The 20,815-nt window shown below is 38.2% G+C and overlaps 1 protein-coding gene across 2 annotated transcripts in view; it reads right to left on the bottom strand.

The window, feature by feature from the left end:
• slc4a5a (solute carrier family 4 member 5a) overlaps positions 1-20,815 on the bottom strand; it is a 146,669-nt gene that overhangs the window by 57,213 nt on the left and 68,641 nt on the right. For both annotated transcript variants that reach the window (XM_030143885.1, XM_030143884.1), the window contains exons 9-15: positions 18,814-18,971; positions 18,619-18,706; positions 13,053-13,207; positions 11,373-11,501; positions 6,622-6,796; positions 4,198-4,331; positions 418-689 (exon numbers count right to left, since the gene is read on the bottom strand). In XM_030143885.1, coding sequence (XP_029999745.1) covers positions 418-689; positions 4,198-4,331; positions 6,622-6,796; positions 11,373-11,501; positions 13,053-13,207; positions 18,619-18,706; positions 18,814-18,971 — 1,111 coding nt within the window. The remainder of the gene's footprint in view (positions 1-417; positions 690-4,197; positions 4,332-6,621; positions 6,797-11,372; positions 11,502-13,052; positions 13,208-18,618; positions 18,707-18,813; positions 18,972-20,815) is intronic.

Below are 20,815 nucleotides of genomic sequence, written 5' to 3'. Positions count from 1 at the left end.
AATTTAAATGAATCTGATCAGTAGTTTCATCGGAGCAGATGTCTGAAGAAATAACGATAAAGACAACGCCGGACCCAGAACCTTCCCTGTAGCTCATGGCCTATTGGCCCGTGAACTCAAAAGACTTTCTACTCTTAAGGATAAACTGAGCAGTTAGTTGACGTACACATTAGTTAAAAACATGACAAAAGCAACCCCTCATTAGCTTCTAAACTGCTTAATCTGTCACTACATTGTCAAAGTCAATGATAATCATTTAATCAGTTAAGTTTGAGAGAAGGTGAACTCTGTGTTTACTCTCATCTTTAGTCTGTCTGTGACGTCAGTCTACTGAGGCTGAACAAGCCACTTGTAAACACTTACTCCCTCATACATAATCCCCTCATATCCCCCCCTGAGGCCAAGGGGTGAACTCACCCGGGTCTGGGGCCAAACACTCGCACTTGTAGGCGGTGACATAGTCAGGCTTGAAGTCTGTGTTGATGGGGTAATATTTGAAGGCGCCCACCATCTTCTTGATGGCATCAGAGATGAAAATGAAGGAGATGAGGCTGGAGAAGCCTTCCTCCGTGAAGCGAGTCATGTACTTGATGATGTAACTGGCGTCGGTGGCCACCAGGATGAAACACTGCAGACAGGAGTGGATACCGATCCACAGACGCAGCTCCATGTAATCGATGCCGTTGTTCCTTAGGAGAAAAAATATGAAGAGAACACTGAAGATACGACAACACAAACACTACTATTAAATAACTGTTAATGTTTTTTTCTCTGGGTTTCTTCTAACTCCCATTACAGTTTCTATGTTAAAGCAGCTTTTTTACACTTAACAACATTAAACTAGAAATTTTATCACTGATTTATAGTAACCCTAATTCCTAACACTTTAAACTACAATTACTTTAAGATGACAGGTACAAAACTGCTAGGAAGAAAACTTATTTCATGCACCGCATCCTATTTATCTCTTTACAAAGTGAATGTGTGAGGTCCAGCTCTTTGAGATTAGATATTTTACTTGATGAAAATCTTTGTCGGTGAAACTTCATATTAGAAATATTCCCCCTATTTTATTATATAAATTTTTTTTTTGTTATTGGCCGCTGAGTTTCTACTGTGTATGTTATACAGTTTTTGTGTGTCAGCATTATGCCAGAAGGTTTTCAATAACAAACTGGAGTTGAAAGGAAGTAGATAAAGAATATTAGTTTCTCCAGTCAGCAACTTCAGATAAGCCCTATTTTGTTCACCAGCCCCACCAAGCACAATAAGAAATGCCAGCATCTTGAAATAAAACCGTCATTCACAACAAATAAGTAGAGTGAAAAGGAAAGAGACATTTGCATTCAAAAAGGCATCCAAATCCAAAACTTAATATCAGATAATAGCTACATTTTAATTAGAGAAAATAATAAGTAGAGTTCACACATGCTGCTGTTGCACCGGAAAGACGACAAATATTTTTAAATATCGCAGCACTGTCTTGTATTGAACAAACATTTAGCTAATGAGATTAGCACATTTTGTGTAACAAGATGTCATAAAGCAAAACTAAAACAACATAATTTGCAATTAAATTATAAAGAAATGACAAAATGTAAGAAAGTTTTCCTTATTACTAAAGACAAAAACACAGTTGCTCAATATGACAGACTTTATATCATAAAATGCAGAAGTTGTGTGTGTTGTCTTACTCTTAGAGAAGAAAAACAGTCTTTTCCTTATGATTAAATTTTATAAAAACCATTGCTACTGGTGAAATCTAGCTCAGTATCAGCTGGGATACCAAATTAAGCAAAAGTGTGTTATCTTCTCTGAAAATTCAATTAAATTTCTGATGAAAATAATGCTTGACAACTCATTTTCCAGAAATAAAGCTTTGTAACTTTCTTGATATTCCCACACTGGAGTTCTATTAGTTTTTCTCCTAGTGGCTTGATAACAATTTTAATAAATATACTCAGATCCATACAAAACATCATGAAAAGTAGGTATTCCACTTGTTTTGATTCCTTTTATATATATCAGGACATTGTAAAAAAAATATTCTGTTCCTTCCCATGCTCTAAAATTATTTAAATCCAGCCTCAAGTGTAAAACAACACACACTACCTCCCACTGTGTCATTATTTATTTAATAAAACGAAGCCAGAGGGGAGAAGCAGTGTGTGAAAAATTAACTATACCCTCACTGCTTCCATAAGAATTCAGAGGGTAAGTAGAAGCCAAGTGCTACAAAGCAAATTCCACTGATTTATCGATCAACAGCAAGTGTGACCACCTCAATAAAAGCAGAAGTTCAGCAGTTTGTTGGTCCGGGGCATTCAGGTGAGTGTTAACACAATGCCAAAGAGCAACAACATCAGCAATGAGCTTAGAGAAGCAAATGTGTCTGCTCGTCAATCTACGAAGGGTTCTAAGGCCATTTCCATACAATTTGAAGTCTATCATTGTGTGAGAAGGACTATTCACAAGTGGAAAAGGTCAGACTGTGCTCAGGGAAATTAAAAAAGAAAAGCTTCAGAGATACATCTCAGACTCTCCAAGCCTCAGTCAGCATGTTAAAAGGTACATTTTGTGACAGCACAAGTAGAAAAAGACTGAACACGTACTGCATGGTCAGTTTTGTTTGGAAGGGCTGCCAAGGGAAAGCCTCTTCTCTCCAAAAAGAACATGGTTTGTAAAGTTTCATCTGAGCAAATGCAAGACTTGTAGAGCAATGTCCTTAGAACAGATGAAACCAAAGTGGAAATGATTACCCATGATGCACAGCGTTGCATTAAGGCATAGGTGTCAAACATGCAGTCCGGGGGCCAAATCCGGCCTGCCAAAGGGTCCAGTCCGGCCCTTGGGATGAATTTGTGAAGTGCAAAAATTACACTAAGATATTAATAATCATTTTAGTTCAGGTTCCAAATTCAGACCAATTCAATCTCAAGTGGGTCATAATAACCTATAAATACGCCAACTTTTTCTCTTTGTCAATGTAAATGTTTTCATCTATTTACACTAAAACGAAGTATAATATTGTGAAAATATCTGAATAACCTGAACAAATATGAACAACCTGAAATGTCTTAAGAGAAGTAAGTGCAATTTCCAGGTGTGAATACGCCCTTAGACAGACCACAGTTCACTTATTTGATCCACATCAGAGTTCGATTATTCATTCACACCTCCCCAAATGAATTGGACTTTCAGAGCAAATGAACTAGAGTTTGATAAAACAGGGCTGGTGTGAATGTACCCTCAAACAAACACAGCATATCAACACAAACAGCTCTACCAACTAAACTAGCATATTGTATTACAGAGTCAACTCTGAGGCCATGTATCCAACAGCTACAGCTTGGCCAAAACTGGATCACGCAAAAGGACAATGGTCCCAGTGTGTCTACACAGAATGACTGGAAGAGGAAAAAAAAAAAAAAGAAGAAATCGAGGTGTTACAATGACCTAGTCAAGGTCCAGACCTAAACCTGACTGAAATGCTGTACAAGGACGTTAGAAGAGCTGTGAATTAACAAACACCCACAAACCTCAATGAACTGAAGCAACATTGTAAAGAAGAATGAGCCAAAATTCCTCCTCAACAATAGGAGAGACTGATGAGGTCATGCAGAAAATGATTAGTTCAGTTATTTCTGGTAAAGGTGGTCTTATAAGCTATTAAGTCATGGGATGTACTTATTCTGTCATGAACTTGACTTCAGTTTTGTTTAATAAATAATGACATGGTGGACTTCTGGCACATACCTTAAGTGTTTTAATGGAGATATTGTGTTTGCATAATTAGGTATATATATCTTTACAGCGCATATTTAGAGCTAATCACATAATGGCCTCTGGGGTTAATAAAGTCTTCTGAATCTAGCCTGCTCTGTGCTTGCATTCCATAGCGTTCAAATATGGAATAGTTCTTTTTTTTTCTTTTTTTTTTTCAACCAGCGCTCTATCTACTATATTTGCACAGATGTTTTTCAATTACCACTTAATCTTCAGACTTTTGAGATTTTTAATCTTTTTATAGTGTGCTAGAGACCCTTAATTACAGATCCCAATAAAGATTAAAGCGATTAGATGGAGTTTCCCCCCAGTTAAGTGGATTATCAAATGCTTCTGTAACTGACATGAAAACAGGCTTCCACAGTATTATGTCTGACCACTGCAGGATCGTTTGGCTCTAGAGACGCTCACTTGCTGAACTCAAACAGGAGCTTCTCAAAGATGAGGATGGGTCCGGTGGAGCTGAGGATGATGAGAGGCTGACCGCCGAAGAAACAGAACACGGAACCCGCCAGAGCTGTACCCAGAAAGCTCTCCATTACACCCTGAAATTAGGACAAAAAGGAAAACGCACAAACTCAGCCAAGAATAAAGAATACAGGAATAAATACACATATCTGTGAGTACATTGGGGTTGTAAAGTGGGAGTGGTCACTGTTTGTTAGTCCACGCATGGCCAACGTGTTGTATTTCAACCTGCCAGAAGTGGAATAAATGAGTTCCAGTTAAAGCACTTATCTGAAATGAGTCCGGTGTCTGTGTGCACATATCCAAGTTTGTGTCCGTGCAAAGCTATTGATTTGCAAATAGAAAAAAAATCTGATCTGACTTGCTGTGATTTATGTTACAAAGATCTAAAAATACCCCCAACTTGACAGTAGACCTTATTTATGAATCTGTACACTCACTCTCACAGGAAATTCACCTTTGAGAGCGGATGATGTCGGTTTATGACTGAGACGTCAAAGTGAATTACCGGTGATGCCTTGTTGTCGTTCTCACTTACTCTGATAGCAAGGAACACATTCGGAGCACTGACAGGATGCGGCAGATATTAGTTTCAGGAAAAAATAAATTAAAAACAGAAAACAGTGTTACTTGTATGACTAACAGGCTGTGCAAAGATAAAAACTGGAAATATATTTTACTTAAATGGATTAGAGTGACACACAAATTACACTTGGACTTCCTGGGCTGACAGCGGTTCATTTCAATCTAATCCTGCTTCTTGACGCTTTTCTTTCTTGTTTTACTGTACAAGAACTCTCATGCTGGTTAGACATAAACAAGCTTGACTTAAATATATACACGCTTTGGCACAGCTCCCAGTCCACCCTCTCTGGACACCTGCGGAGATTAAATGCACCTGGACAACAAAAATAATAATAAATCACGTCGTCACAACCAATAAGTATTCAACCGTTTCACATTCGCAGTGGAGGCTGAGGCCTTACTGCAGCGACCCCGGTTCAAGTCTAATCCGGGCAATTTGCCATATGTGATCCCCTCTACCTTCACATTTTCCTGTCTAGCTTCACTAGAACTATCACAAATAAAACAGAAATGGGAGGAAAAAAATCCCATTAACCTTGATGGAAGGGTAGAGCATGAGACGATGATGATTTTTTGCTCAAGATTCAGCAAAAAGTGTGGGTCCTTCAACTTTTTTTTTTCCTCATATCAAATGACTGTGTGTCCTGAATTGCAAGACCTTGAAGAAAACGTCCTTCTTTTCCTTTATACGTTGAACAATTTTATCGAAGCTTCTAAAAAACAATCCAGTCAAAAGAAACTAAACGACACATATAATTTACAGTTAGATCATAAAAAATTTTGATCACTTATTTTGCAAAGAAATGCATACTTTTATTTTGGAAGAAGGATTCCCCTCCATCTTTTAAGCTTTTCCATGATCAGCTGTCTTCTTTTTTACCTTTAGAAAAACTGACCTTGGATAAATATAATGTGGCCATCTCTTTAATGAATTTTGGTTGCCTTTACTCTCTGGTATGGAGAAAGTTTGAGTTTGTACGTCAGATGCTGAATACTGCCCAATTACTATCATTTATGCTACAGTATGCATCACTATGCTTATGCTTATGTTGCTACCCTTATTATTGTTGTTATTATTATTATTATTATTATTATTACTTTTTAAAATTCATTTTTGTTCAAAAACTAAACAAATAACTATACTAATTCATGAAATAAGTGTTTGAAAATACACAACACATGCTAAAATAAATATTCATGAATTCAACTTTGCCTTAGTATTAACCCATAAAGACCCAGTGCTACTTTTGTGGTAGCTCCAAAATTATTTTTTCTCTATATTCAACCTTTCTGAAGTGATTTATCACTATATACTGTAATATTATCTTCTTTACTTTGCGTTTTTTAGTGAAAATCAGGTATTTTCCCATATTTGATCTACAGATAATGTAGATGTTCATAAAAGCTCAGATTAAAGATGAGGGTTATTATATCCAAAACAGAGAAAACTGAAGAAAATGTGACTTATTCAACAAAGACGTTAAAAACTGAATATAAAATAAGTGTTGCCATCCACTGGCATTGATCAAACTCTATGGGTTTTACTGGTGAATCATTGTTGTGGAAGATGACGGTGTTTCTACGGTAACTATGGAGCCTCTGAACGTCCAAATGGGTCATATCTGATGACCATGAAAAGATGCAAACTGTATTTTACACCAGTTATTTCCATGTATTAATAGGTTTAGTGGATCAACAGGTATAAAACAGTTTAGATCAGTAGATGGTATTGGTCTGCGGTGGATGTCTGGGTCTTGATGGGTTAATCTTGTGTCTTCCCACCTGGTAGTTGTCAGTGGCGTCTCCTAACAAGCCCCCAAATGTGATGGCATTGGTGATGCAGCCCAAGTAGATGAAGAGCACAGCAGAGATGGACTGGATGTGGAAACCCTCATAGAAATCACTAGGGAACCATGGCAATTTCCGCTTTATGTCCAGGTACAGACCTCCACAAAAGCTATGACAGAAAGACACAGCGGTTAAGATGATTTACATATTGCACTATGCCTAAGTCATATCACCTTTTCCTAAAAGAGGACAGAGGAGAGCATGTGATCTTCTGTACGTTGACACTTTAACAAATGTTGCCATATATAAGTAGGGCTAGATACGACCTTTATTTGTGTCATTCTTTCCAGTCATTTAGTTAGTCTCATGTACATTTTTAGTGTATTTGATGCTTTAAATGATCATTTCTCTTCAATTTGTCTGACTCTTATATGTGGTTGCAAAATAACAAACATGACTGGGCTCTAAACCAATGGGATCCTACAAGTGTAACCACTGGAACCACTGCTCCAATCTAATGGAGACGTTTCAGTATGTGGTATCTAGGGCTGCATGATATTGGAAAAAACTGACATTGCCCTGCAATACACATTGTGATATGAAAAAATACTTTGGAGTAAATAATAGCTGTGTGGTGCCGACATAAATGGTCAAACTAATTAGTTGTGTTTCCTCTTGTTGGGGCAACAGATGTAAGGCACTGTCGACACAGAACATGTGTTTCAGTATCATTCTTCTTGTAGCCGAAACAATTTCAAATAACTGATGGTGCTTTTCTTTTTGGCACCAACTCTTCATTTACGGTGATTTTCTCTTGTTTGTTGTTCATTTTTCAATATTGTTACCAGCGACTCACTCCAAACTGATTAAGAGCCATTGTGATTAGTGGATCGCTGCATGCAGTGAGTGTCAGATACTCTTGAAATTAGATGAGAACAAGTTGAGTTAATTTGTCTCCTACATTGCAGGACCTGCACGGTGACTACTGTGCGCACATACATCGTGATGACAATGTTCAATCAATATATCGTGCAGCTCTAGTGGTAGTTCAGAGGAACACCATTAACTATTTCATTAACTTTCAAACCACTTTTCTGATTTATAGACTGGAATGTCCTAGTTGCAAGTGTTACGACCCATTGGTGGGTCGTAGTCATTCCGTGGGTGTGTCCTTTTTTTTGTGTGTGAGTGGATAATATGTTGCAGGTGCCGAGCCAGATGCTCCCCTGTGATTGGAGCAGCGACGGGAGGCGGACCTTTAAAGACCGCGGAGCTGGGCCAGTCACGGGGTTGCTTTTCCTCCACTCCCAACCCCGCCTCCATTCCGCAAGCAGTCCTGTTCAGAAGTAGGGGTGGGCTGCCCTGTTTGTTTTATCTCGTTTTCTCCTGTTTTTTGGTAGGAAGTTTAGACCTTGTATTTTGGTTTCTTTTGTTTTGCAGGTCAGCCTAATTTCTCAGTGCAGTTTTGTTTGTTGTTTTGGCCAGAGCCCACCCTGAAGTTTCAGTTACCTTGTGTCTAGTTTTCAATATCTTTATGTTGCACCTTGTAAAATAAATCACCTTTTTTGTTAAGCTTGCAAAACCCGTGTCCAGGGTTTTTTTCTCTATGGCTTGGGAGTGAGGAAAAGTGATCACAAACTTCATGTTGCACCCTAGGGTCCCCTAGCCGGGGCGTAACAGCAAGGTATTTATATATGTTTTGGGCACAGACTAACAGAGCACAAATCTGCCATTCTTGGTTGTTTTTAAACTTAAATCGGTCTGGTTTTGTTCTTGAAAATGTTTTGTCTCTCACCCAAGAGACGTAAAACGTAGATGATGAAGAGAAGGGGCCCCATGACAGAGCCCTGGGGCACACCTGTAATGACAGGGGAGGGATCGGATCTGAAAGTTTTTTTTTTTCCCTATACTTTATTTTTATTTGTTTTATTAACAGACAATACAACACAGAAACTAGGGGTCACTGGTTGAACACAAAATATTTAAATGACACACAGTAGTAATTATGAATTGTTTTGTTTATAGTCCAGCCATTTTCTTCAGTGCTTTATGAAGATATGTTCCTTGAGCCGTAGGTAATAAGTCAATCTTTACATAGAGCAGAGTCGATTTCCTCAATTATAGCCACTGATCCTCATGGGGTGTTTTAGTTTTGAGCCAGTTCTTTGCAATGGCCTTTTTGGAAGCGAGTACAAGAATTTTAAAGAGGTATTTGTCTTCTTTCTCAAATACATCTCCAGGTAGCAGTCCCAGCAAAAAAAAAAACTTGGGGTCCTTAGGAATTGTGAAAGTCATAATGCCCTCAATAATTTCAAATGATCTGAAAGATTTTTGATGTATAAACTGAGTGTGGCCTGAGAGATAAGAGTGAAACCAATCAAGGGGGTGATACCAATGGAGGAGAGTCTACTGAGGAGGATGTGGTGTGAGATGGTATCAAGGACCACACTCAGGTCAAGGAGAATGAGGATGGAAATAAAGATGTAATTTTTAAAAACTTTTTGGACCCCTACATACCCTCAGTTTGCCAGGACTCCAAACCCAAGATTCTTATTGGTGGAAGACTAGTACAAATAGGGCAGCTATTTGCTCTGTTTGACTTTCTGATCGTGGTTTAATGCCGAAACACATTGTGTAGTTAGTTTTATAGTAAATATAGCTGATTTTATCGGTCTAACAACACCATACTGTGTTAATAAAGACATGTTTGTCAAAGCGAGTGCCTTGGAGGTCATACTTATTTCCTCAGTAACGCTTGGTTGTTCACATAAAGAAATAAAATACGAGAAAGAAGCTTAAACTGCTGCTCTTTTTCATGCCAACAGAGAAGAGTCTACTGAGGAGGATGTGGTGTGAGATAGTATCAAGGGCCAAACTCAGGTCAAGGAGAATGAGGATGGAAGTAAAGATGTAATTTTAAAAAATTTTTCAGACCCCTACACACCTCTAGTTTGCCAAAACTCCGAAGGCCAGATTCTTATTGGTGGAAGACTAGTACAAATAGGGCAGCTAATTAATTCACTCTGTTTGACTTCCTTATCATGGTTTAATGCCGAAAAACATTGTGTAGTTAGTTTTATACTAAATATAGCTGACTTTATCAGTCTAACAATACCATACTGTGTTAATAAAGACATGTTTGTAAAAGTGAGTGACTTGGAGGTCATACTTGTTTCCAGAGTAACACTTGGTTGTTGACATAAAGAAATAAAATACGGAAAAAAAGCTTTAACTGTTGCTCTTTTTCATGCCAATAGAGGAGAGTCTACTGAGGAGGATGTGGTGTGAGATAGTATCAAGTACCACACTCAGGTCAGGGAGAATGAGGATGGAAGTAAAGATTTAATTTTTTAAAAACTTTTTGGACCCCTCCACACCCCTAGTTTGCCACAACTCCAAATGTAAGAATTTTATTGGTGGAAGACTAGTACAAATAGGGCAGCGAATTAATTTGCTCTGCTTGACTTTCTGATCGTGGTTTAATGCCGAAAAACATTGTGTAGTTAGCTTTATAGTACATATAGCTGATTTTATAGGTCTAACAACACCATACTGTGATAATAATGACATGTTTGTCAAAGCAAGTGCCTTGGAGGTCATACTTGTTTCCAGAGTAACACTTGGTTGTTCACATAAAGAAATAAAATAAGTGACAGAAGCTTAAACTGTTGCTCTTTTTTGGTCTCCACACAGACGATGAATCATGGCAAAGAATTTTTTAAGTTACAGATATTATTAAATCCATCCATCCATCCATCCATCCATTATCTTCCGCTTCATTTGGGGCCGGGTCACGGGGGCAACAGTCTAAGCAGGGATGCCCAGACTTCCCTCTCCTCAGACACCTCCTCCAGCTCTTCCGGGGGGGACCCCGAGGCGTTCCCAGGCTAGCTGAGAGACATAGTCTCTCCAACATGTCCTAGGTCTTCCCTGAGGTCTCCTTCCGGCGGGACATGCCCGGAACACAGGAGGCATCTGAAACAGATGCCTGAGCCACCTCAGCTGGCCCCTCTCGATGTGGAGGAGCAGCTGTTCTACTCCGAGCTCCTCCCTGGTGACCAAGCTCCTCACCCTATCCCTAAGGGTGCGCCCAGTCACCCTGTGGAGGAAACTCATTTCGACTGCTTGTATCCGGGATCTTGTCCTTTCAGTCATGACCCAAAGCTCATGACCATAGGTGAGGGTAGGAACACAGATTGACCGGTAAATCAAGAGCTTTGCTTCTCGGCTCAGCTCCTTCTTCACCACGACAGAACGATACAGCGACCGCATCACTGCAGACGCTGCACTGATCCGTCTGTCAATCTCACACTCCATCCTTCCCTCACTCGTGAACAAGACCCCAAGATACTTGAACTCCTCCATTTGGGGCAAAGACTCTACACCGACCCGGTGGAGAGTCTTATTAAATCCAACATCTTCTTAATAGGATGAAGGAAAGCTGTAAATGGAAGGGGTTTCTGATGATAGATTGGATATTTCTGTAAAGGAACAGGAAATAACATGCTGAATATGTGGCGTTGTTGGGGCTGTTGTTTTAGGCACAGCTTTAACTGGCAGTCCAATGCACCACTCTGCTGCCAAATTGAGCAAAGATTAATCCTTGTATCTTCAGCTCTATTGCCCGTTTGGACCCAAAGGAATTTGCCAACATTTGATTAATTCATAAGGTGATTTCCTTGTCGTGTGCCAGAGTTGGGTTATGTTCGGTCCAAATGTGTTGCCATTTGGCCTGGACCACCTACCGGCCCGTGAATGCCAACTCCTCTCCGAGCTCATGCGGCACTGGCATCTCCTCATCCTCAGCCAGACCTCCTCCTCCTCCAGCTGTACCGTTCATCTGTCCCAGTTCATTTAGGGAAAACACTGACTTCCTGCAGAAAAAAATACAAAACACACATGGGTTCAGATCCAGTTAGTGTTTTTCCAGTCTAGTTAAGAATACAGTCTCCTTCAGCCAATAATTTGTCTGATTCGTCTTATTTTACTTTAATAGCAACTTTTGACATCAATAGACACTTAATTCCTACAGAATGCAGAGCTATTTTGTTCTTCAGTATTTTTTTTATCCATCGCTGCTCTACTAGGATCTCTGCTCTTTTCTTCGCCTGTGATTTTATCTTACACAGCATTTAAAATGTCCTTCATTCAGTAAGTGATGACCCTCAAAACCTTCATTTTCAAAAAAGAATAAGAATACAGCAACAATAACACTTGATGTAATTATGTGTTTTCATTGTTATGGTTATGATTACTGAATTTGCCTTATTTGACATAATTATTCACAGCATAAATGAAGTTCCTCTTGACAAATAAAGCAGGTTTTCATTTGTGGACAAAGCACTGATTGTACTGAAGCCACTTATTTGATGTAATATGTGTTCTTGCATTTGTGTTGTTCAGTTAAATGTTTTTATGCTTCTCAGCTATTTGTTTTCTAGGGATAAATAAAAAATAAACATAAAAGAATATTCTGATAAAGTTAAATGAAACAGTGATTGACCAATATTAATCAGTATGTTTTTATATGGATAAAAATAATTAGTAATCCAAAAGATAGGTAATTTTTGGAGCCAATACAACAATAATAATGAGAAAAGGAAGAAGAAGGAAGAGAAGAAGAATCAGACGGAGAAGAAGGAGGAGGAGAGAAGGAGGAGGAGGAGAAGAAGAAGGAGAAGAAGAAGGAGAAAAAGAAGGAGAGCAAGAAGAAGAGAAAGGAGAGGAATCAGACAGAAGAAGGAGGAGGAGAAATAGTAGGAGGAGAACAGGAAGAAGGAGGAGAAAAGGAGGAGGAGAAGAAGGAGAAGAAGAGCGAGAAGAAAAAGAAGGAGAAGAAGGAAGAGAAGAAGAAGAGGAAGGAGCAGAAGAAGGAGAAGAAGAAGAAGAATCAGATGGAGAAGAAGGAGGAGGAGAAGTAGTAGTAAGAGAACAGGAAGAAAGAGGAGAGAAGGAGGAGGAGAAGAAGAAGAGTGAGAAGAAGAAGAAAAAGAAGGAGAAGAAGAAGGAGAAAAAAGGAAGAAGGAGAAAAAATAGGACAAGGAGAAGAAGACGGAGAAGGAGGAGAAGAAGAGGAAGAGAGAGAAGGAGGAAAAGAAGAAAGACAAGAAGAATGAGAAAAAAGGACAAGAAGAAAACAGAGGAGAAGAAGAGAGAGAAAGAGAAGAAGAAGGGGAACAAGAAGGAGAAGAGAGAGAAGAAGGAGAAGAAGAAGAAGAGAGAGAAGGAGAAGAAGAAGAAAAAGAAGAAGAAGAAGAGGGAGAAGAAGGAGAAGAAAAAGAAGGAGAAGAAGAAGAAGAAGAGAGAGAAGAAGAAGAAGAGAGAGAAGAAGGAGAAGAAGAAGAAGGAGAATATTGTCCATCGCGCCACAAACGATGAGGCTGGGGGTTTACTGCTCATTACATAAGACGGATGAAAACGCCAACCTTTTGTCAGCTGAGGGGACTTTCTTTGGTGGCTCAATGCGGATTTTAGGGTCCCATTCTCCAGGGGGAAGGACAATCACTTCATCCAGAAACTCATCTATGCCGGCGATGAGGTCTTCCCGATCCCTGGCCTTGTAAGCAACATCACTGAAGAGCTGGGAGGGGGGGAGCAGAGATGAATGTAGATTAAAGCACTGGGTTGGAGACCGACAGAAAGGGCGATAGCGATCAGTTATCTAAGAAGTGGAACTGGGCTCTTTCCTATCCTCTCTGAAGGCCGCCGGAGACTTGTTAAACATAAAATGTGGAAGTGATACCGACACTTTGACTCCAGTTGGATTAAATCCAAAAATAACTGCCAGTCAGTTACTAATCATGTCCTAGAAACACTGCGGGTCAAGTGCACAGGAACAGGATCTATAAAAAGAAAAGCACTGATTCTAATTGGCAGTGGCTTGGGCATTGGTCCAGCACTAGTTTTGTAAATGGAAACTGCACATATCGTTTGTCATAAGGACTGAAAAACAAAATAAAGCAAAGTAAAGTGAGTCTTTTTTAAATGCAGCAGGTATCCACAGCATCTTGAAGACTGAATTTTTTTCCCCCTAAGAGTGGCCTTCATTGATTTTCACTCTCCCACACAAACAACGTAACTTGGTTTTGGTCTGTAAAGTAATCCTAGAGTGAATGAGAATCTTTTCCCATATGCTGCCAAGTTTGTAAAAACCACCTAATACCTTGATTATAGATTTATAGTCTTTCTGCAGTGGTGGAAGATGTGTTCAGATCCTTTACTTATGTATAAGTATAAGTACCACACTGCTAAAGTACTGCTGTGGTTCATTTAAAGTACTTTATATTTGTTGCATCATTTAATCCAAACCTTTTTAGCTCAAATGATCAGTTTTTCTGTCTCCTTGGGACCCAAATGTCCCTATTGTTCTCATCTTGTTGCATCTTTTGTGTAGTTTTTATCTTTTATACATCATCTTAATCTTGTTACATCATTACCTCCGCCAAGGAGGTTATGTTTTTGCCAGGGTTTGTTTGTCTGTCTGTTTGTCTGTCCGTTAGTGTGCAACATAACTCAAAAAGTTATGGACAGATTTTGATGAAATTTTCAGGGTTTGTTGGAAATGGGATAAGGAAGAAATGATTAACTTTTGGGGGTGATCCGGAAGAAATCCTGGATTCTGGATCACTTTGAAATTTTCGTTAACATTGTGGTAAATGGGGCCAAAATTTTCGTTTCCCAATATCTCGCTTAATTATTGACCAAAACTCATGAAATTTAACTCAGGAATTGACAATGGGGTCCTCTATCACATTTCAAAGGCTGATCCGGATCTGATCCAGAAGGCGGATTTTATTTTAAAAAATAAATGTAGGATTTGTATCACCGATTATGTGGGGAATTTTTGCGCTTGGCGGAGGTCTGCGCTCTCTGAGTGCCTTTCTAGTTTTTCTCTTGTTTCAGACAACAAAAATCAAAAGATGAAGTCTGCCAGGCTTTTCAACCTTTGATGACTTCAGATGTAAATAAGTCAGATTCAAACATCTAACACAGTGGTTCTCAACAGTTTTTTGTACAAACGCCCCTTTACTTTATGTCATCATGACCCCCCCCCCCCCCCCCCCCCCAAAAAAAAAAAAAGTTTTGCAACTGGAGGGGGTAAAGCATTATTGCGCTCCGTAGGTAACGCCCCCTTACTTCATCTTTATCCTTCTTGTTGCGCCCATCCCCCCTCCAAAACAAGTTGTGTGGGGGGAGTGGGTCTGATGGAGCTTATATATGATGAACAGGGAGCAACCCCTCTTAACCGGGGGCGGGTCACGGAAATTCACCACTGACATAACATGCAGCTTGATATTGATAGTTATACAGACTGATGCCCCCCCCTTTTAGTCTCAGTGCCCCCCCCTTCTCTGCTTTCTTATTCCAAACGCCCCCTGACGGTGTTCCAACACCCCCCTGAGAAACCCTAATCTAACAGATTTAATGGCTCATGCGATACCCATTTATAATATAAGTAATCTGACATTATCCATCACCAACCATTTATTTGTGACTAATGCACATCATAGTTTTGTGCAAGTTAAATTACAGTAAATACAGTTCTTTAAGGGAAATATGTAGTATTGATTTTCCAAACTTTCCACAGCAGGGGTGAGTCACGTACCAGAACACAGTTGGAACTACCAAAACTAACTAACTAATCAACATAAAAATGTAAAGTAAAGTATAAAGCTCATCACTCCCACACATCTGTATTATGGTATCATCAAGTTTTCTTCTTCAAACTATAAAGCATAGACGCTCATTTTGACAGTCGGTTATAATAACTCTATGTCTTATAATCTTCATGTGCTGCGTCAGTTGATACTTTACATTATAGCTCTGTTAGCTTAGCCCTGTTTTTAGACAGAAAACAGCCACAGTAAAACCACAAACCAGCTCTGTTTTCTGTGCATTTTTTGTTGGAAATAACTGTTTAGTTTAGTCTGAACTGGGGTTCAGCAAAGACAATAACATCACATGACTTTATACCTTCGTAAACCTCATAATCAAACTCACCCATTTAGAAAAAATGCTGCCATTTCATCATCAAACTCCATTCTGTTCACTTACAGTTGTGTCCAGTGGAGAAAACAGCCACACTGCTTCTACCTTTTATCGCTTTCTTTGACTCTAAAAGTTGTTTCATCTCCTGTTGTGGTCAAAGGCGCTGTGGTGTTGAATGAATGAATGGATTTGCTTTTTTTACAAGACCTGTTTCACATATAAATCAGCTACAGACTGCCACAAAAAGTGTTAGACAAGTGACTTGTTTTTGTAGAGTAATGTTCCCTATCATACAAAAAATTAAAATCAATTCAGCCAAAGAAAATCAATGTTGCTTTTACCACAAGAGTTGATTTTATGAAGAAAGTATATTTAATCCCCTACCTGTCTGACCAGTGTCAAAGCATTTATTATCCAAAGTCTTTGTCTGACACTGACTCTGTTTACATGCACACCAATATTACACTAGTTTTCTGAATCTGACAGGTGCCATGGAAACTGTGTATTCAGTTCTCATGCCATCTGGTCACTTTCCAATACTGTGGTCAAAGGCCTCATGGTGTTAGTTTTCCTCACCATGGGAGACCGACAGAATGACTCACTCTACTCCCTCTAGTGGTCACAAATCCTATGGCCCATCAGTAAATAAATCCTTGGCCCACCAACGGGTCCAATCCGGCCTGTGTTTTACTTTAGAGGCCACATAGAGACCAATGTGATCTCAAATAAAAAAGCATATTAACTTCTAATGACTCCAAATATGCTTATTACTTTGCTATGAAATTGCTATGCTTTGTGAAAAAAATAATATTACACTTTTTATATATATATATATATATATATATATATATATATATATATATATATATATATAAAATGACAACTCCAAATGTTTCTCTTTTAGTGCAAAAAAAAATTTATTTACAAAAACATTTACATTAACAAATTATCCTTTAACAATAAAATTTGAATAACCTGAACAAATATGAACCCCTGAAATGTCTAAAGAGAATCAAGTGCAATTTTAACAATATTCTGTATGTGGCTAAATGTTTTGTGCCTATGTTGTTGTAGAAAATGGTGAGGCATAATATTGTTAAAATTGCACTTATTTTTCTTAAGAATTTTCAGTTTTTTGAAGTAATTCTTTTTTGGTTGGATAGTTTGTAAATGTAAATATTTTCATAATTTAACCCATAAAGACCCAAACATCCACTGATTACCAAAACCATCTACTGATCTAAACTATTTAATACCTGTTGATCCACTAATTCTATCAATACATGAAAATAACAGGTGCAAAAGGCAGGTTGTCCTCATTTCATGGTCATCAGATATGACCCATTTGGACATTCAGAGGCTCTGTAGTTACCATGGAAACACCGTCATCTTCTACAACATTGATTCACCATTAAAACCCAAGGAGTTGGATCAATGACAGTGGATGGAGACACTTGTTTCACGTTTAATTATTGATATATTTACTGAAAAAGTTATTTTTTTTAATATAATAACCTTTAACTTTAATCTGTGCTTTCATGATTATCTACATAATCAGCAAATTAAATATAGGAAAATACAAGACTTGCTCTGAAGAAAAAGCAAAATACCGAGGATAATATTATAATGAATGGCCATAAATCACTGAAGTGGGGTTAAATATAAAGATACAAATATTTTGGAACTAACACAAAAGTAGCACTGGGTCTTTATAGGTTAGTGTCATTTTTTTGCACTAAAACAAAGAGAAAAAAATTGGAGTGTCATTATTTATAAGCTATTATGCTATTATTTTGCAGGTCTGGCCCACTAGAGATCAAACCGGCCGAATGTGGCCCCTGAACTAATATGAGTTCGACATCCCTGATGTAGTCCCTGTCATGTATGCAGATGTGTCTTAACCCATAAAGACCCAAACATCCATCACCAACCTGAACCATGTGCTGTAACTGTTTAATGCCTGTTGATCCACTAATCCTATCAATACATTTAAATAATTGGTGTAAAATACAGTTTGTCATCTTTTCATGGTCATCAGATATGACCCATTAGGACGTTCAGAGGCTCCATAGTTACCATGGAAACACTGTCATCTTCTACAACATTGATTCATCAGTAAAACCCATGGAGTTGGATCAATGACAGTGGATGGACACACTTGTTTTCACATTTAATTATTGATATATTTACTGAAAAAGTTCTTTTTTATATATATATATATGATAACCTTTATCTTTAATCTGTGCTTTTATGAATGTCATCTTCTACAACATTGATTCATCAGTAAAACCCATGGAGTTGGATCAATGACAGTGGATGAACACACTTGATTTATGTTCAGTTAATGATAGACTTAACTGAAAAAGTCACTTTCTCAGTAGTTTTTTTCTGTTTTTGATATAATAACGCTCAACTTTAACCTGAGTTTTTATGAACATGTACATGATCAGTAAAATAAACGTAGAAAAATACTTGAGTTATGCTAAAAAAAATACAAAATACAGAAGATATTGTCATAAATAAATGGTGATATGGTGATAAATCACTTTAGAAAGGTTAAATATAGAGAAAATTTCATTTGGGAACTTAGATAAAAGTAGCGCTGGGTCTTTATGGGTTAAATAACGATTTTTTTTTTTTTTTGTGCTGGGTAATATAGGAACCACCACCAGCTGAAGTTGCATGCAGGAACAAGACACATATTAGAACACCATAGGTGACTCATTATCCCAGTATCACAGTAAAAACCCTTCCCCTAACTGATGGCTAACACTCAGCATCACCTCTGATTGTGATTAAATCAACATAGCAGGGCATCCTAGTGACGCAGTGGGCTCATGTACATACCACACATGCTACATACTATTTAAAGATTCCCCTCCAGCTTCCTGCTTTCCCTGTAATTATACACTTACTTCCACCTGTTTACTAAAGGCAGTGTTTGACAGTCAGTGTGTGCTCCGTTAACAAGAAGACGTGACGTGAAAACATTAAAGCACTCACATCATCCACCATTAGGGTTGCTATGGCTCGGCCGATCTCATTATAGGACTTGGCCTTTCCCTGGGGTCCCAAGAGAATGAACAGGAATCTGTGCAGGGATGAGAAAAGTGTGAGAAAAGTGTGTGTGTGGGTGGCAGGTTCTTTATGACGCTCAGAAAAGCAGTGAAGTGTTGGTTCCATATTGTGACAGTTCACCTGGTGGGTACGGGGACTTCTGTGAGACCTCCGAGCGTCGTCGCTTGAGCGAGACGAACAAAGGCTACAAAGGGTTTGTTGAGGAAATCCACTTCACCCACCAACACGTTAGATGCCTCTGCGTCTCGGGGGATCTTCTTCATGAACTTATTTTTAAGCTGCGGAAAATGAAGGTGCAGTGAGTGACAGCAGTAAAAAAAAAAAAAACATCATACATTTACAGTTTGCATCATTCCTATGGGATGTTTTTATTAATAGATTTACCTGCAACAAGGAAAAACGTACAGAAAAATGTGAATCTTGCCTTATTTTGAGCCCAAGGGTAATATGTATTTTTTATCTTATCTTCATTCTTATCTGTTGTTGATTTATTTGTTTTATAGTCTGGTCCCTTTATATGTTTAGACACTTCTTTGTTTTTAAGAATGTACAGAATTGTCGATCTGGCAGCAATTAAAGTTTTCACTATTTCTCTGATAGATATATTTATTTAGTTTTTTCAGCTGAATGATACCTGCTTCACTTGCATTGAAACCTCTTTAACCTCATATAGACAATTTCAACAAGTGGAATACACTCCAGACCTTTTATCATCTTCATTTGTTATAGAATAACCAGGGAACAGGACACATCTAGACATATGTCCAGATATGTCCAAAATAACTGGAGAGTCTCGGTTTAAAATGGTTGTAATTCCTAAATGGTTAATGCATTTTTTTTTTTTTTTTTTCTTTTGTAGTTTTGCATTAAAGTTTGAAGTCCGCACTTCAATTACATCTATCTATCTATCTATCTATCTATCTATCTATCTATCTATCTATCTATCTATCTATCTATCTATCTATCTATCTATGTACAGGGTGGGAAGCAAAATTTACAATATTTTGAGGCAGGGATTGAAAGACAGTGTATGACCACTTAGTTGACTGAAAGTCATGAGAATTTATTTGCCACAAGAAAATGTACATAATAGAAAATGTTTTTATTCTATGTGTCCTCCTTCTTTCTCAGTAACTGCCTTCACACGCTTCCTGAAACTTGCGCAAGTGTTCCTCAAATATTCGGGTGACAACTTCTCCCATTCTTCTTTAATAGTATCTTCCAGACTTTCTCGTAATAGTTTTGCTCATAGTCATTCTCTTCTTTCCATTATAAACAGTCTTTATGGACACTCCAACTATTTTTGAAATCTCCTTTGGTGTGACGAGTGCATTCAGCAAATCACACACTCTTTGACGTTTGCTTTCCTGATTACTCATATGGGCAAAAGTTTCTGAAAAGGTATGGATAATAGTGTTAGGTATGATTATGACATCAATATATGTTTGGTTTCAAAACAACTGACGTAGTGCCTGCTGAGAAAAAACAACTAAATGTTCATTGTAAATTTTGCTTCCCCACCCTGTAATAATAATGAATATATCTGTAAATCAACACCATATTTATGTTCGTCACCATGTGTATGGAATGACTTCTCGTGTCATCTCGCGATAATAAATAAACAAATCGTCACATTTGTGATTTAATGGAAAAACCGACGTTACGCACTTCTGTTTTTTCGACATTTAGTAAATATCGGTAAAGTTTTGCGCAGATGTCCAATGGAAAAGCATCTAATTACAACCCCACAGCAGTTCATTATCCTGCTTGTGTAGAGTCAGGTGAATTAAATAAATGGATGTTGACGTACGTTACAACAAGCGAAGAAGAAGAAGAAACATGTCGTGGTATGTGTGGACACAGCAGGAAACCCAATTATTTTTTAATTCAGTACGAGACAGAGGGGTAATATATAATAATAATGAACATATCTGTAAATCAACACCATATTTACATTCGTCGCCATGTGTATGGAAGGACTTCTCGTGTCATCTCGCGATAATAAATAAACAAATCGTCACATTTGTGATTTAATGGAAAAACCGACGTTACGCACTTCTGTTTTTTCGACATTTAGTAAATATCGGTAAAGTTTTGCGCAGATGTCTAATGGAAAAGCGAC

This window comes from Sphaeramia orbicularis, chromosome 9 (assembly GCF_902148855.1).
Source record: "Sphaeramia orbicularis chromosome 9, fSphaOr1.1, whole genome shotgun sequence".
NCBI lineage: Eukaryota > Metazoa > Chordata > Actinopteri > Kurtiformes > Apogonidae > Sphaeramia > Sphaeramia orbicularis.
This window is presented reverse-complemented; position numbering and strand designations above follow the sequence as displayed.